The sequence below is a fragment of the Periophthalmus magnuspinnatus genome, chromosome 16, assembly GCF_009829125.3.
Source record: "Periophthalmus magnuspinnatus isolate fPerMag1 chromosome 16, fPerMag1.2.pri, whole genome shotgun sequence".
In the NCBI taxonomy this organism is placed as follows: Eukaryota; Metazoa; Chordata; class Actinopteri; order Gobiiformes; family Gobiidae; genus Periophthalmus; species Periophthalmus magnuspinnatus.
The window spans coordinates 28,971,958-28,990,055 of record NC_047141.1 but is presented as its reverse complement, the minus strand read 5'-3'; the positions used below and the strand labels follow the sequence as shown (position 1 = coordinate 28,990,055).

The window sequence follows — 18,098 nt, the reverse complement described above, 5'->3', positions numbered from 1 at the left end:
AAAAGAGACACAGAGAAACGGTTGCCACAGCAACTGTGTCATTATGTTGGTGGCAATTATGAAAGCGATAAAAACGGGGAAGGGGAGAGGATTGGCGCAAAAGCTTTAACACTGGAGCGTGAACGAAACTGTCAATTAGTTCCAGTCCCACATTGGCAATTCAAATGGACGATTTTTCTGGTTCCAAGACAAATAAGGGACAGTTGACCGTACACAAAAGCACAGACACAGCAGCGCCACATCTGCAGTGAATCACATGTCAAACCTTTGCCTCACGTGCACTTTTGAGCAGCAGGGTCACATGTTTTATGCAGCAAAATACAGCAGCTTAATAGATGAGAAGATGTAACAGTTAAAGGGTTGGAAATATTTAGGTGATTGAAATGTGGAGGGGTCGCCTGGGTGCTGTCTAAAAAGCACTGATAATTACCTGCATGGCAGGCAGCTATTTCAGCACAGGTGGGTGGGCTGCTTGTCTCACGCACAGGCGTGGATGCAATTACAGGTTCCTTTATAATGGTTATTCCATCACTGCAGAACACTAAACAAAATTAAATGGTACATCTCACAAGATCATGCATCTCTCTGGACGGATTCAGCGCTGAGATCGTAACCCACAGCATTACCAGGACATAAATTCATCTTGAGTTTGGGGTTTATTAACTTAAATCATTTATAAAGTTGACATTAAATATCATTCCAGTCAGTCCAATGAAAAGAGGCAACACTTCCAACCTTGAGTCAGATACTTCCCAAGTTTTAAGACAAACAGGTGTGAGACATTTCATTTCAGATGCTGCTCTACAGATGCCTTCAATGGGCCTGGGGGAATTTGTGAAATTAGATGTCACTACAATCATTTGGGTAGTTTAGGAGTCTTATGTGTGCTTATAAAAACAGATCATTACCCTGTTCCCATACAGCCTGTTACCTGGAATCATTCAATATAAAACTTTTGATGTGATTTTAGATTTGTCCAAGTATAAAAGATGTTTCTACTCTACACCATTAGCATCCCAATTTTTATTTCATTTCTGAACAAATCAAATCCCCTTTCCTTCACCCCCCATTGCATTTGCAGATAATGACAAATCAAAATGTAAGCCTAATTTTTGTTTTTCGGGTTTAATCAGAGCATTGCTGCGCAGTACACAGTACCATCACAGCAGAGAAGACAGTTAAAAACAACTGACAATGTTCACTGCAAAACTGACTTGACCCATGTAAGGGATAGAGACCTCGGTAGAAAACAATTCCTGTCTTGGATTTTTAGAATAGACCTATGGCAAAAAATACAGCTTCTATGGTTTCCTTCAAATAAATTCCAATATCAGGGTTTATGAAAAGTCCTGTGATATAAACTGGACAGACTTGATGAGTGGGGTAGTACAAAGGGGGGCCCTTTAAAAGGTGGTAGAAATAGAGAAATGGTTAAACAAAACAACACTTCAATATTTATATACACACACGCACACACACAGAGACTTGTGCCAGAACATTAAAGCCGCCTTAATGCACGCTTCTTATCTGCTTTCTTTTTCCCTGCTACACTAGTGTTGCTACTGCTGTTGGTATTGCTGCTGCTATTGGCGGTGCTGGCTCCGTTCCCCAGAGGAGCAGGTGCTGCGGCTGCACTGGGCCCAGCTCTCTTCGTGGGATCGCCTGCGTGTTTTTTTGGCTGAGGGCCATCGTTAGGGTCCTGGTGTGTCCCCGAGGTGCCACCAGGGCCACCCATGGCGTGGATTTCTGTTAACAAACGAGCTCGGGACTCGTATTCTGCATAGTCCTCCAAAAGCAGGCGTCCAGCCTCTTCATTCAGAGCAGACTCCGGATTTGGATGAATAAGCAGACACTTGATTGTCTGGAAGAGCAAAGAGTTATTCACTATATATTCAAACACATTTAAAACAGAGTGTACAAGGATTGGTCTTACAAGTAAAACATGTCTGAGGCCCAACTCTGCCTTCCAGTCCCTCTTCAGCACGTTAACACAGATTTCACCTTTGTGGCCGACGTTGGGGTGAAAAATCTTGGTCAGAAAATACCCCTTGGGTGGAACAGCAGGGAAATCCTTCCCGAGGACGAGGCGCATTCGGAAAATGCCACCAGCAAATGGAGTTCCCTCTGTCAGAGTATTAATTATTTATTACACCAACAGTATGGCCAGGCAATAAAAAAAGAATCAAAACATGGTAGAAAAACTATGCAAAAATCAATATTTAAATAAAATGAAATCAAATGTACAGGGTTTTCGTCACATAAAATAACATAAAAAGTGACTTGGTGAGGGTCTAACTTGGAGCCAGTCAGATTAAAAGCTAAAAGTGTTTTGTATCAGTGGAAAAGAGACCCTTGATAAAGACATCACAGCTTTATCTCACACATGGCTTTATTGTTACATTACTTACCGGGTCCTTCAATGGATGTGTGCAACTCTGTTATGTCTTCTTCACTGGGGTAAATTTTTATTCCCTCAGGGGGGTCCGCTGCCAACGCTGACACCTCTTTATAGACCAAGCGAAGAACCTGAGGGGGCAAATTCTCCACATTGGAGTTCTGTGAAGGGAAACAGAAACAGGCAATTGATTGCATTTATAATTTATAATGTAAACCAAGTCTAAGCAAAAACCATTGTAATCCTCCAAAGTCTGAACTCTGCTTCAAACCATTGCATTTTTACTGAGATTGCCTGTAGACCTCTTGCCCAAACATCTTCCAAGTAGCTCATTGACTCTTTAAAACGAAAACTGTAAAAAGTTAACTTAACAATCCACTTCACTTTACTACCAACTACTGACCAGAATATAGACCAAAGTAACTGCTTTGTGTGATGTTCATTGTGTGCGACTCAACAGTAATGATTTTGGTGATGTACTCCATTTCAAGCAGTGTTTATTCCAGATACCAGTTTTCTGCTGCATGTGGTTTATTATGGTCAGATAAAGACGCACACAGATAATTATGTTTAACGTGATATTAAAACCTAACTCCCACCATCTTAACAGTTATAATCGGAGAAACAGTTACTTTACTCACCCAATATAACACTACTTTTGAGATAAACTTGTACGTGTTATAACTAAAGGTATATTTTGTTTGACTTATTCCTCGCTGGACATCTCCTTTAGAGCCTCATTAACGCTAGCTAACATCCAGCTACAAATCACGCGTTATTAGAATAAAATCATTACTTGTTCACACCACCGCTCGTATATCTTGTAACTGACATTAGACATTTGTTTTTCTTGTGAATATTTATCTTGTGTTGATACAAACTGGGCCATGATTGTTGAATTTAAAATTTCGACCGATGCAAATGCTAACACCGAGTTAGCCGTTAGCAAAAAAAACTCAGATACTAAACTTACCATCTTCAAAAACACTTCTGCTGAGTTGGCTGTGGTCTTTGGACGGACAAATACAAAACTTTTCAGGATATATCGTAATGCAATGTAAGGAAATCGTAATGTCGGCTGAGGACTCTGTTCTTTCTCTTTTTTTGGTTGACACAGGAACAAAAATACGACCCTCAGTTTAACCTGCGCGGATGGACCAATCAGGAAGCGCGTTTGGAGCTACGCAATCGACGTACAGCCAATCAGAGCGCAGTATTCTATCTGCGACACAATTGTATTCGCCATCAGCCAAACAGACGCAGAAATATCAGATACCACACAGCTATAGGCCCGTTTGAAAAACTCACACCTCCTCAAATGAATGCATATATGAGGGAGGAGGACCCTGATTTGGGGAAGTAGACCACTAAATAAAGTAGAAGATAACTGTTAAGATAATACAAGACACATGTTTGCACAATATAAGTATAACAAATGATATTATAGATCCATGAAGCGAGCTTCCTTTCTTAGCCACCTGCTCCTCTTCATGGAGATGCTATTTTTTACCCCAAATTTTGAACAGTATGCCATTAAACATATTTATCTTGCATTTATTCCGTTACACGTGCTCTTATTGTTAAAAAGGTACCTTGAAAAACAATCTTTACTGTGAGAAAGGTTACCTTGTAACTTGGTGATGGACGTCGTCTGATTGTCTCCATGGAGATAGATCAGTTTAATGCCATACTGTGATTTATTCCAGGACAAGCAGTAACATCTCCACGGAAACAAGCTTAGCAGATGATAGTCCCTCTACCAGAAAAACTACTTTGAAAAACTTCCTAGTAAAATAGTACCCAAAAACGAATAAGTAATTTGTTTCATGTGATAGACTTAACTTGAAACAAACTGGATTTTTAAAATTTGAGACAATAGACAAAATTTAAAAAAATCTGACCACATTTCACACTATGAGTGATTTTATACATTATGTTGACATTGTGAGATGGTATTGATACTTGTCAGCAGTGTTATCTCCTTCCCCCAGTGCATTCTGCCATTGTGTCCTTAGGCAACCCATCATGCCTTGAATGTTGGTGTACACTGGTGAATGATTCTTTGATGTTGTAAATCATTTTAAGGACCCACTGGAGGTTTAGCTACTCTCCTGACCTCTAACTTTTTCATTGAGACACTCCAGTCTTGCCCTGGCGACTCCTTGGTCATCTGAATTGATAAAAGGAACACATTGCCCAAACAAACCTTGCATGCAAGTTGATGATTCAAAATAGTCCTGTCCATGTTTCCACCTAGCAGGTTAGTCTATAATATATGGCAAATTTGAATATTTCTGCATGTGTTTTTGGTTATGATCCCACAAGAGATGTTAGTGCTGTGATTGTTTATTATGTGGAAATGATTTATCCTATTGGGGTTATTTTTGTTTGTTTTTGATCTATGAATTCAGAAGATTGTCAGTTGAACAGGCCCTGTACTTGTACGAGATCTTAAATTACATAGGCCCAATGAATTTATATTTTCACTGTGATTTAAAATTTAAAATGGTATTCAGTCTTAACATGGAGGCTGTATTTTTAACAGCAGGGCTACCAGTAAATGGAATCACAATTGATGTTTTACTTGAAATTAAACCCAACCAAAAGATTTAGTCATTTGGACTTTTTATGAATGATTTATTTAGAGATTTTTCAGAATATATAAAAAACAGATCACATAGAAAGGTGTGGTATCTAGGGCTAATATATACCAGTAGTTATTTGGACTTGGACAATGCATCTCCCATCCAAGAAGCTTTCCTGAATGAAGGAGTTCTATATAATGAGAGGATAGTAATGTTTCAAAGAACAATATTGAAATAATCTTAATATATGCCACTTTGTAATACATGTAGTTTGGCACTGGGTTTAGATGAGTTTACATGGTCTACTCTGTTATCCTACTTGCACTGATAGCTTTTGCACTTCTGTTCTGCCATACTGTATATTTTGCATTTGTATATCAAAGTCTCTCTCTCTACATATTTTTTTTATAAATTTTTTCTTTATATATTTCTTACCTAATTTAATGCATGCTCTTTGTATTATTATTATTATTATTATTATTATTATTATTATTATTATTATTATTATTATTATTATTATTATTATTATTATTATTATTATTATTATTATTATTATTATTATATCATATCATGACAGCTTTGTCTGCTGTTATAGCGCCTTGACACCACTGAGCGACGCTGTAACATAAGCTCAGTGCTGCGGTGGGCGGAGAAAATGAGGAGGAAAATAATGCCAAACATAATTTAATCTATTTATTTTTATTTGTCGTTATCGTTTTTTCCATATATTTTAGATACAGAAAGTTATTTTAATTCAACAATCCATTTTTAAAACGTTATGACAAATACGTTACATGTTTACAATCTGGCGTTCACTTCCGGTGTGGATGTAGCTGTCACTCTCGCATCTTTTCTCTTGGAAACCGCTTTATCAGCAGGTCAGTTCATTTGTGCATCTTTTGTTCATTAAATTAAACGTTTTCTGACAATCTGGCTACTATATTCACTCTCAAAACACTTCAGCTTTTTACACAATTAGCACTAAATACTCTTTCGTCAAAACTGCTAGCTGAGTTTTGAATTAACGTTAGCTACATCCCCGGTTTGCTAACAGTAACTTTTTATATTTGATATTTGATATACTTTTTTGGTAACTCATCGTGCCTGTGTTGAAGTTGTGATTGTGTTGATTTGACTTGAATATTGCAGTATGAATGAAGGAGAAGTGTTTCATGAGAAGCAAAGGTTGGAGCTGTGCGCGATCCATGCTCTGAACAACGTGCTACAAGAGCGGGTGTTTACAAAGGAGACTGCGGATGACATCTGCAAACGGTACGAGCCATATGCCTTTATTTACTTAATATAAATATACTGCAGGGTTTTGTTCTCCATTGCTGGGTGGGTAGTTAATGTTTGCACCACAGAGAACTCATGTAAATAATAATAAAATATAGAAATTGGACCATGTAGTATCTGTATCACACAGGTTGTTTATATCTCCATAGTAACTGGTAGATGCACATATAACTTAGGAGGGGTTGGATCAATTAAATGCAATCGAGAGTGCCAGAAAGAAAAAAAATTAGCCTGTTTATTGTAATGTTTTTCAAATGACTGGTATATATGTATTCATTGTATTGTTCACACAACTGTTTCAAAGCATAAATTTTAGTATATTTTTGTATTATATCCGGAGGTTGCAGCATTTAAATCTCACAGAGAGAACATTATTCTGGTCCTCTGCTGGCTGTGTCATGTGTCATTGCTGTTGCTGCTCGGAGCATTTCAGGCCTCCTTGTCCAATGTCTGACCTCATTCCAAGGCTTTAGTTTCAAGCACAACACAATTATTTGAAGCTGAGAATAGCAGGATGACAGAGGTTGAAAATAATTTGACCATTTATCCAAACGTGGGTGGGAAATATATTGTCAACAAGATAAAATTGAAATTGTTGTTTTGAAAATATGCAGTGTTTAAGGAGAAAGTGGCAAGAGCTGGTAAAAAAAAAAAGAAAGAAACCTGTTTAAATCTAAATCCAGAGAGTAAGTTGATATTTTTGCATTGAATTTCACAGTAGGTCTACATCCTGGCACTTGAATCTTAACGAAGATATTTACTGTCAGATTTTTTGGCAGGGAAATTACAGTCTAATTGTTCTGTATCAAGACATTTATTTTTGTAAATATTACGTTACAAATGTACAGTTGTGTTTAATCTGAACATGTGATAATGTGTTTGTGTTGTCCTCTTTTGACAGACTTGCTCCACAGTGTATGGTGAACCCTCATCGCTCAGTACTAGGCACAGGGAATTATGATGTCAATGTCATCATGGCAGCACTACAGAGCCGGGAGCTGGCTGCAGTGTGGTGGGACAAACGCAGGTGAGTTTTAGTAACACATTTCCTCTAAAAATATGAAAAATGACACTGTCTGTCAACCATTTTTGTGTTATGTTTATTTCAGAACAGTACAGAGTCTTTGTGTATCTAAGGTCCTAGGGTTTATCCTCAATGTCCCATCACGCATCTCCCTTGGGATAGTTTCGCTCCCGCTCCGACGGCGGCACTGGCTCGCTGTTCGACAGGTCACAGGACAGTACTACAACCTGGACTCCAAACTCAAGAATCCCATCTGTATCGGGGGAGAGGCAGAATTACGGTAAGTGTAGGTTAGTAGAGAAGGTTATTCTGTGACGATCAGCTGTTTACAACAAGCTTTATGCCAATCTGCTTTTACCATCTAACCTCACTCAGAGCAGTCAGTGCCATACTTAAACCTGTCATGATAATTACAATATTGACTTATCTTTCAATATTTGACAGGTAGAATAGTTTTTGGGGGTCGCTAGTTATCATGGGTTGCTACGTTTTCCTTGTTCTACTGGGGAATCTTTTGTTATTTTTCTGTATTACTATTAAATTTGAGGATTGAATAAATGACTCATTATAGATAATAACTAAGTAGTAAAGTGTGTTATTATCATTGCCATTTATTTATTGCAGCTCATGTCTTTTAAGAATATTGTACTTAAAGAATATTTTTGGAGGGATAAACCTGCTTTAGGTTTATCATGTCGGTGGCATACTTCAATAGTTTCAGTGTTATCGTTTATCGTCTTAATTTTTTTAAACCATATGTTGCATTTTAACATTGTAATTGTGACTAGCTGTACTGGATCTGCATCAAACTGCTTTTCCAAGGATTTACACCAGCTTATTACTGGCAAAGATTATCATTAATGTATGCACTATAAGCTAGGGCTGGGCAATTAATCAAGGTGATTTTAATCGATTAGAATTGATTGAGACCTTAATTGTCCAGAATGTACAAAAAATGTCAATTTTTATTATTTCTGCACATCCAGAAAGTTTCATATATTTACAGGCTATGTATCAGTTGTTAAGAGAGTGTTTGATCACAAATTGTGATCTCTGATTAGCCTTTTATGCCTAGCTCACTGCACTGATGCCATTTTTAAGTTTTAAAATGATGCTATTCTTTTTTACAATGTCATTTGTAGATGTAGAAATCACAGCACCACAGTGACAGTAAAATGGGGACACTTCTGATATTGGGGCTGTTTTCTTTGGCCTACACGTGTTCACATTAGCTACAGCCTGTGGCATATTTCTCATGTTATTTGACAAAAAACAATGCACATTCATTCTTCTTTATTTTACTGAGCCATTATTTTTAAAATAACTCCTTTGGGAAAAAACATGTCTCACACTCTTGGCTCTTCGTGACTCATTCCTTATGGACAGTCACATGAATCTTGGATCACTCTTGTTGGTGAAAACAGTGCTGTTGTTTTTCTCCTTTAGTTTAACAATGCGTCTTGTTTCTCGTACGCAGCACTTTTCTCGCAGAACAGCTCTCTCAGGAAGTGGCCGAAATGCTCTTAGTCGTCCAAAAGGAGGTGGAGGAGGACGGATCGTGGCTGATTTCAGATGACCTCAAGAAGTGATGCCTTGTGGATTGCTTTACCTTTATAAGCATGTCTGATAATTATATTGGATAACTTTTTTTAGATAAAGAACTTGCTATAAATAGAACGTCCACTACTTCAGGGAATGCACTGTTGTCAATACACAGAAGAAACTCCAAAGACGTGAGGCGGTTTCACACTGACTGAATGCAGTATATTTTTCTCTCTCTGACATGACCAATGTATCTGACCAACACGTTTGTTAAATACAGCAGGAGACAGTGTATGGAGCTCAACAGTGGGCAGGATTATCTGGTTCTGAAAATAAAATAATTAAGATCTCTTTGGCTTAGACTTAATTGGGAAAGACGTATGTAAAGAGATAAACGGAGAGAAGAGCAGGGAGAGGCATTCAGTTTGTATGACATTGAAGCCACAGCTTAGAGTTCCTATACTATCGTGCAGCAAAAAATCAGTTTAATTTTCTCATAGACTGATTGAATAATTGAAATATTAAAATGGGGTGTTATACTTTTGAAACCACTGAGTCCTAAACATTGTTATATTTAGGCCTATTTTCATTTATTCATTTTTTGTTGTGCTAAAATGTAATAATATTTTAGTTTTTTGAGCTGTTAATGGAGAAAAAGCATTAATTAGGTTTAAAAAAAGTTGTTTCCAGAACCAGAAGTCCCCACTCACTGCTGAGCTCCACAGTATGACTGACTAGGATCATTTACCTGCCTATAATAGTAGCATATAAGAGTGTGTCCACCAAAGTGCACCATACCTTTTCTCATCTTCACTGAAATCTTTCTATGCACCGCAGTTAATTTAATCACTGTTTTGCCTCTGTGTTTTCTTAAACTTACCCACCTTTGCCACGAAGGTATTTTTGCTGACTGCTTTTGCATCTCCTTTTTATTCTCATGTTTGTGTCTGGTGCAATGTTTAGGGTGCATTCACATTTGTCCTGGTTTGGTCCTGGTTTGAGCCCTGTTCATTATTGACATATACCGGTACTTTGGTTGGTTGGTACTGCTCTAGTCCTGGTTTAGTTCCGGGTTTAGTCCCAGTTTTGATGTGGTGTGTGTCCGCAACTGTGAATGCACCTTTAAGAACACTTTGTACCTCTGTGTCTGGTGCGATGTTTAGGGTGCGTTCACATTTGTCCTGGTTTGGTCCTAGTTTGAGCCCTGTTCATTTCTGACATATACTGGTACTTTGATTGGTTTGGTCCTGCTCTAGTCCTGGTTTAGTTCTGGGTTTAGTCCCAGTTTTGATGTGCGTGTGCAACTGTGAATGCATCCTTAAGAACACTTTGTACTTTTGTGTTTGCAAGTTTACCTGAAATTATTTGGTAACAATTTCTAATGACTATACTATTTACAGCCCTAAAAAGTCATTAGTGACTATAGGACTTAAAGGTCCTATATTATACAAAAATTGACTTTTGTGAGTTTTAAACCATGTTATAATGTTGTTACCTCCTCAACAACATACCTGGAGTTGTGTTTTGTTTCATTCACACGTTTGAATATCCATTTTTTATTAGTTTATCTACATTTCCAAAGCTCAAATGCTCTGTTCCACTTTGTGATATCATAAAGTGGTAGTTTTGGAGTTAACCTTTTTTTTTAACGTTTTGTTTATTACAGATTGGCAATTTCAGGGCTGAAATTATCCAAATGATTCTAGTGAAGATGTATGGATTAAAAAAAACAAAACTGGAGCACTTCCTGTATCACCACATGATGACATCACAAGGTGGAACAGAGTATTTTCAGTTTGAGAGAAGAAATCAGCCTAAGTATGCAGGGTTTGTGTGTTAAACAGGTGTGAATGAAACAAAACACAACTCCAGCTAAGTTTTGATGAGGAAACAGCATCATAACATAGATCAGAAATTAGCGTAATATTTATTTATTATGGCTGCTTAAGATGTAGTTATTAAAAAGAATTACCAAATAACAAACAACATACATTTTTGTAAATTAAACAAATTATTCCTGTGTTTTGAAAGGTTATCGTAAAAGACTGATGCTTTTGGGGTTTTAAACTTGCAAAAACAGTGATTTGTGGTGTCTCTTGTACTAAACTATGCATATCCAAAGAGGCACTGTTCGTTGTTGACACTCGTGAATGACACTGTACGCATAAGCCTAATCTTAGTTTATAATATTCAAAATGTATTTATATTAAAGTTTGTGTTTTGGTAGCTCTGCCGTGTTTCTGCTGCGTTTCTTCACATAAAAGTCAGTTGGATATCAGGTTATTTAAGTTATTTTTATTTATATATTAGACTCTTGAGTGTAAAAGGATGCCATTCAAAAGGAGCATTGATAATACCTTACAAACTCAATTGAAGGGTTAACAAGGTCAGTTGGCGAGGAAGGGGGATTCAATGATTCTCCAACATACCATAACATATATACACAAAACAGCTCGGAGAAGTTTCAGAAACCCAATGCTATATATAGTGTTTATTGCTAGTTACGGTAGGGCCACTGCAGTGCCAGTAGCAGTATATTGCTGTGTACCCGTTGTCGTTGGATGGGATTTGTAGTTTTTCCAGTTTGTAGTTCTCCATTTCATCATTTAACCCGGGACTTTTGCGCCCCATATTTTTTATTGAAAGGTTCATGATTATATAGATATTATAGACAGTGAGATATACAGAATACCATTAGGTAAATACGAGGAAAAGGACAGAAATGCCACCTATAAAAAAGTAAAAATAAAAAAATACCAAGTGAGGAAACTGCATAACCATTCACAGAAAAAATGTGTAATGTTGCTAGCGGCAGTGCTTTTCTACAACAATATTTATATAAAACGTAAAAATAAAATGTTTGTATATTAAAGAGACTCAGAGGTGGGCAGTAATCTGTTACATTTACTCGAGTAACATTTAAAAAAAACAATTGTACTTCACAGAGTAGTTTTCTGACAGCATATTTTTACTAATATATAATATATTTTTTCAGTAACAGTACTCTTACTTGAGTAAAAAGTTTTGGTCACTCTTTCCACTGCGAGGAAGCCTATATGTGGTATTAATATTACTCATGTTGTTAACTATATTAAAGCTGCACTATGTTCCACTATGTTCCGCAGTATGGCATTAAACTTATCTGTAAAATGAAGAGAGGACCACGAGAAGAATAGATGTTTTTCATGGTATTTCTGAGTCATAAAACCACCTGGAATCGTAATAATTGTAATATAGATATGTTCAACGCCATATTGGGGAATATTTCAAAGCACAATCGTCGCCATGGAGCTGGTAGCAGACCTTCCACCAGTAAAGTTACATAGTGCACCTTTAAATTATTTTCCTACATATGATTGATTTTTCACATTTTTATGGTTGAATTCTTTAGAAAAATGCCAGAGTGGACACATCCTCTCATTTAATGGTTGTTTTTTTTGCTTTATTTTTACTGCTCTCTACATGTTATATACACACAGAAGACATCAAATATATGGAATTATGCAGCAAAGAAAAAACATTTAATAACTCTACTAAATATTTTTTTAATATTTTATATTAGAATCCTCAAAGTACACACCTTTTGCTTTGTCGAAAAATATTTAATACGTTTTTGGGTTTTTTATTTTATTTTTTTTTTTATATGGACTTATGTAGTAACCAACAAAGTGAAATAACTCTATTCAATATTTTTGTTATATTTTATATTCAATTCCTCAAAGTACACACCCTTTGCTTTATTTAATACTTTTTTTAAATTATTTTTTTTAAATTTTATATGGACTTACCTAGTAACCAAAAAAGTTAAATAACTTTATTAAATATATTTGTTATATTTTATATTCAAATCCTCAAAGTACACACCTTTTGCTTTATCGAAAAATATTGAATACATTTTTTTCTTCTTTTTTTTTAATGGACTTATGCAGTAAATGAAAAAGTGAAATAACTACTGCTCTACAAAATATTTTTCGACAAAGCAAAGGGTGGATAGTTTGAGGACTTGAATATTAAAAAAAATATTTCGTAGAGTTTTTTTTCTTTTCTACATAATCCCATATATCTTACTTCACATATTTGACGTCTTCTGTGTGTATCTAAAATGTAAAAAGTAGTATAAATAAATAAAAAAACAAACAAACCTTGAATTCGAGGATGTTTCCGCACCTTTGCCTGGCAGTGTACCTTAACTCTACATCGTAAACCAGATATTACGTCCAAACAGTTACTGGAGTAGCTTAACATACTCACCAAATACATTTTTACTCTTTACTTCGGTACAATTTTGGCTACCCACCTCTGAAGAAGATAAACTACATTGCAGTAACTCCATACCATCTGAACTGCTCGTCACTGTTCACAGTTTACACATAAGTTTCACAGACATGGGGTAAACACTTCCACCTTTGACGATCCTTTACATTATTCTCCCACATATTTGCAGTCCCGTTGCTTTAAGTGCTTTTTTAATACTTAGTGGTTCAGATGTTACGTTTCATAGTAAATCTCACATGTAGCATTCAGCTTAGATTAGTACGTTTTCTTTTCAGTAAAGTGTCCATTCATATGAAAACTAAACATTTTTTCTATACATTTCCTAACAAAAAAATAATCAACGTGAATACAAGTTCCTCGAATGGGCGGGGTTGGGGTGTGATTGGCCTCCCCCATATCCAGTCAGCATGCTGGGAGAGTACTGTTACCGGAGCGGTCCGAGGAGACGGAGGAGAGGGCGGTCCCGGAGAAGAAGAAGACAGGGAAAAAGAGGAAAAGATTACTCCACAAAATGAACAAATAAAATATGGACATTTCACAAGTTTAGTTTGGTTTCTAGAAATTTGAAAATCGTCATAAGGCAGGAGACTACTACTGTACGCACATTATAACACAATAAACACTGGTTATGTTTACACCAAAATCTGATCATAATCTGATTTCTGGAGTTATCCGATTATTAAAATGTCATTTAAATGGTAAATGGTGAAGAGGAACATTCTTATATAGTGCTTTTTCGAGGTACTTTACATCAAAACCCCACTCACATTTGGACACCAGTGTTCGCAGACACTGAGAGCGAGAGGAGTTAAGTGTCTTGCCCAAGGACACAACGATCGGATTCATTTGTGGGAGCAGGAATCGCACCGCCAACCTGTGAGTCAATCTGACCGCTCAACCGATGATGTTTATGTAGAGAGCGGGATTCGAACGGACAACCTTCAGATCAGTTTTTTTTATGTAAGTGATCAGATTTCTGTCTAATAGTTCACACTTGTGCAGGTTTTGAAAAGGGAAATTATGCAAAAAAAAAATGGGCAAACTAATGGCAAAAACTAAAATGAAAAAGAGAAAAGTTATTTTAAAATTCTATGTGCTTTGTCTCCCAAATACGACAGTGCCTCTAAACGGCCACTGATTAACTGACACATGTCACTGGGTGTTTTTCATGTTTTCTTTTGTGCTGTAAACCTACACCAAAAACCAGACCAAACTATGGGGTTTATTCAATTATTCTGGGTTGATTTTTGTAAATATTGCCTGGTAAATACAGAATGGTATCTCTGTGTAATCGCTTCAAGTATAAGAAAAGTGTGTATTTTCCCAGCCAAATGTAAATATACTCAGTCTGATGAGCAGTGGTGGAATGTAATGAAGTAAAAGTAGCAAAGTACTGTACGTATAAGTAGAAATTTTAGGTATCTGTAGTTTATAGTAGAAGAAATATCTGTAAACTGACGAAAAGTTGTAGGAGTGAAAACGTTTCACTGCTCATCCAAGCCGCGGCTTGGATGAGCAGTGAAACGTCTTCACTCCTACAACTTGCTGAAAAGGTTTAGGGTTTTATTTTTAACACGTTTGCACTTTGAGCAAAAATATACAAATAAAAACAGCCACAGAAAAGAATCGAGTCAGTTGTTTCTGTTGAACAAAATTCAGCACAAAACTTTATCAAAATCACTACATTTGAAGCTTTATTACGTCTCAAACTCAACGTGAAATACTTTAACTTTTTTATTTAATTCTCCTTTAGGCTGGTACTTTAATACTTTTACTTAAGCAGATTTTTTCATGCGATACTTTTACTTTTACTAAACAAAATCAACAAAATCAAGCACTTCACCCACCACTGCTGATAAGTGAAACTGAAACTGTTAAAGTGAGTTATTTCTTATTGAAGCTCGACACATTTCTGGTCAGATTCAAAAGAAGAAAAACGTGAGCGCATGTGGTGATATATCGGTTTGAAAGTGACTGCAAAATGGACGTCACAAACAGCCGATGCCATATCTCCAGCCTGATTGATGTCAGTTGTCAGCTGCTAACCAACTAATGCTGTGAGAATTAACAACCGCCTGCCCAGAGCGAGAAAAACAGGAGAAAAACCTCTTAACATCGGTAAACAAAGACTTAAGCCTTTGCCCATTTGATTAATTCATACATTCGTAAATGGAGCAGCAATGACCAAATGGCACAGATCACAAGAACAGAGGAACTCACAGAGGGGGGTGGGGACTGCCTGTCAGTCAGGGGAAGGCTCTCATAACCAGGGTTGCCATTGGAGGAAACGTTTTGAGTCCTGTATAGAGATAGAAAGAGACAAGGACAGAGGAGGAGGAGGATGGAGGATGAAGAGGGAGATCGGGGTCAGACACATCAAGAAAAAAAAGGCAGGGAGAGCCGAGGGTATGACAGGGACCAAAGGGAAGAAGGATACACATCGATTAGAAATACTAAATAGGATCAAGTAGCACTGTGGCTCAAGTAGTTCAGCACAAACATGGATTTTACAGAGAGTTTCCAGCTCCTCTGCAGCTGCACTGTTGTTTCACTGTGTGTTTTCTGCCCTGTGTAAACCAACACATCGGTCAAAACTATCTGGATTAAATCACTAAATCACTATTTGTAGGATTTGTCTTAAAGATGCACTATGTAACTTTTCTGGTGCAAGGCTTCTCTCTATTTATATGTTATTGCTCTGTCTGTAATGCTCCACACTATGACATTAATCTTATTTATCAGGTGGAAGCTCATTCACTGTAAGTTTGCATATTAAAACACCTGTATTCAACTAATTGCTTGCTATATGTTTAATGCCAGACTGCGGAACATCCTAATGCAATAGCTTGTCAATAGAGACCAGCAGATGAAGTAAAAGCTGCATAGTGCATCTTTAGATAGTTCCTAAGCATTATCTGCGTCCACAGATATGAAATGTACAAAGGCACATGGATTTATTCACAATTAGAAACACAAAGTAGTTTTAGTTTAGATTTTGTGTTTTGGCTCGCACACTGATCAACAAATGTATTTGAAAGAAAAATTAACTCTTCACTTTCGGTTGCCAGATTTAATAACTATATGACAGCTAAAAAAAATAAAATAATGGCATCTCAGATTCAGTTGAGATTGTGATGCCGTTATAAACCACTGGGAATGCATTTGTTACTATTTCACTAATAAGATAGTATATGATTCTTTTCTTTTCTTTTTTCTTTTTTTATTTTGTTTTTATTTTGTTTATTTTATGTTATTTTAATTTAATTTTTTTGTTTTGTTGTTTTGTTTAATTTAATTTAATTTTAATTATTCTTTACTCATTTTTATTTTATTTAGTTATTATTATTATTATTATTATTATTATTATTATTATTATTATTATTATTATTATTATTATTATTATTATTATTATTATTATTAATTTATTTTAATAATTAACAAATAATTACCCATTACCCCCTCACAATGCACTAAAATAGCTTTGAACATCAGTAAAGGATCAAATAGGCAGAATATAACCAGGAACTTGGAGATTGGGGTCAAAATAAGAGGAAGAAGTGAGCAGCAAAAAGCAGAAAAAAGCAGCAGAAGATAGAACTGGAGAGAGGAGGTCCGATGGAGGACAGTGTGTGTGGGGGAAGAGGGAAGGGGGGACCCTGAGCCTCACAGCGCCGCAGGAGTTTTAAAGTGTTGCCGTGACAACAACGAGTCAAAAGTTCAGTGAAAATGAGCGAGCGGCACTACATCGTCTGTCCTGAAACATCCGGAAAGACAGACACACAGACAGACAGACAGACCTGCAGCTGTGTCTGGGTCTGCCTACACTGTACTCGATATATACTACAGACTTTATACTATACACTTTATACTATAATACTCTGGCTGGCTGGCTGCCTGCACTTAGGCCTGTCACGATAAATACTACAGCGTTCAATGGGGGTCAAAAAGTACTTTTTCTTTGCGGTGAAAGAACTATGGTAAGATCTGAGCCATAAAAAAATAAAAATATACTTCAATGACCCATTATAGAAACAAACTACATACTTAAGTGTTTTATTCTGCTATTTAAAGTAGCTCATGTGTTTTTAACAGTAATGTACATTTCAAATAGTTTTGCTCTAGAGTCCGTGGTATAATTTAGTTTCAGTTTCATCCTTTATCGTTCATATTTTCTACATCAATATACCGCTCTTAATATTTGTTATCGTGACAGGTCTAGCTGCTCTCTACACTCTGCTCTATGTCTGTGTGTCTGTCCTCTACTCCTGCTCCTCCCATCAGCTCCTCACTTCATTATGTTATGTGTCTGTCTCTCTGTGTTCTCCTACGCTCCCTCATGACATGTCTGTGTGTCTGTCTGTCTGCCAGGCCTGTCCTGAGCCTATCTTGACTAAACTACAGTGAGCTGTGAATAGTATTTACAAACCCGAACATGGACTTTCTAGTGATCCTCATTCATTTATGTGATGAGTAAAAGTGTGTGACTAAACTGTGTGGTCATTCTAGATGTTTACTCTCCTTCCTGCCCTGCGTCTGTGGGTGTAAAGGACCAGGTCTAGGGTAGGCACATGTGGATAATATGGATAATGAAGTTACTCAGAAACACTCACTCATGAGTTTGATTTAAAGGACATCTGTCTCTCTGTCTGTCTGTCTGTGTGTCTGTGTGCCGGTGTTACTCACGGGAGGGGCGGGGCACTAGAAAAAGGGGGTGTCCACCCGGAGCCCGGGTAATTATAGAAGGGGGCAGTGGCCCCTCGCTGAGACCCCGAGGACGTCTGTCTACGTGCCTGATGCGAGGTGAAGGGGTCCTCACTCTCACTGTCCGAGTCTTCATAGTCTTCAGATTCACTGTTTGGGACAGAGAGGGACAGAGGTGTGAGGAGAGCGACACACGGCTTTTATCACTTTAATCATACTCTGCAAATATTATCTAGTTACAACTTCTTAAATTCTGAATATTTAGGTGGGTTTGACAATA

At 36.9% G+C, this 18,098-nt stretch overlaps 3 protein-coding genes across 7 annotated transcripts in view; 1 reads left to right on the top strand and 2 right to left on the bottom strand.

Annotated features, from left to right (window-relative positions):
* Positions 1-1,109: 1,109 nt before the first annotated feature.
* Positions 1,110-3,552, bottom strand: ube2s (ubiquitin-conjugating enzyme E2S). Its single transcript, XM_033981363.2, has 4 exons — positions 3,369-3,552; positions 2,409-2,556; positions 1,934-2,124; positions 1,110-1,861 (listed from the first exon to the last, which is right to left on the bottom strand). The coding sequence occupies exons 1-4, from the start codon at positions 3,369-3,371 to the stop codon at positions 1,499-1,501; spliced, it is 705 nt and encodes a 234-aa protein (XP_033837254.1). The 5' UTR covers positions 3,372-3,552; the 3' UTR covers positions 1,110-1,498.
* A 2,175-nt stretch (positions 3,553-5,727) lies between these two features.
* josd2 (Josephin domain containing 2) lies at positions 5,728-11,068 on the top strand. Its single transcript, XM_033980990.2, has 5 exons — positions 5,728-5,858; positions 6,130-6,252; positions 7,178-7,303; positions 7,386-7,580; positions 8,778-11,068. The coding sequence occupies exons 2-5, from the start codon at positions 6,131-6,133 to the stop codon at positions 8,887-8,889; spliced, it is 555 nt and encodes a 184-aa protein (XP_033836881.1). The 5' UTR covers positions 5,728-5,858; position 6,130; the 3' UTR covers positions 8,890-11,068.
* Positions 11,069-12,756: 1,688 nt separating this feature from the next.
* ttyh1 (tweety family member 1) overlaps positions 12,757-18,098 on the bottom strand; it is a 37,336-nt gene continuing 31,994 nt past the window's right edge. For 2 of the 5 annotated variants that reach the window (XM_033981598.2, XM_055227595.1), the window contains 3 exons: positions 17,801-17,968; positions 15,338-15,416; positions 12,950-13,538 (listed from right to left, as the gene is read on the bottom strand). In XM_033981598.2, coding sequence (XP_033837489.1) covers positions 13,455-13,538; positions 15,338-15,416; positions 17,801-17,968 — 331 coding nt within the window. In that variant the 3' untranslated portion in view covers positions 12,950-13,454. Of the gene's footprint in view, positions 13,539-15,337; positions 15,417-17,800; positions 17,969-18,098 lie in introns of all 5 variants that reach the window. The other 3 variants (XM_033981596.2, XM_033981600.2, XM_055227596.1) reach the window with 3 other exon arrangements.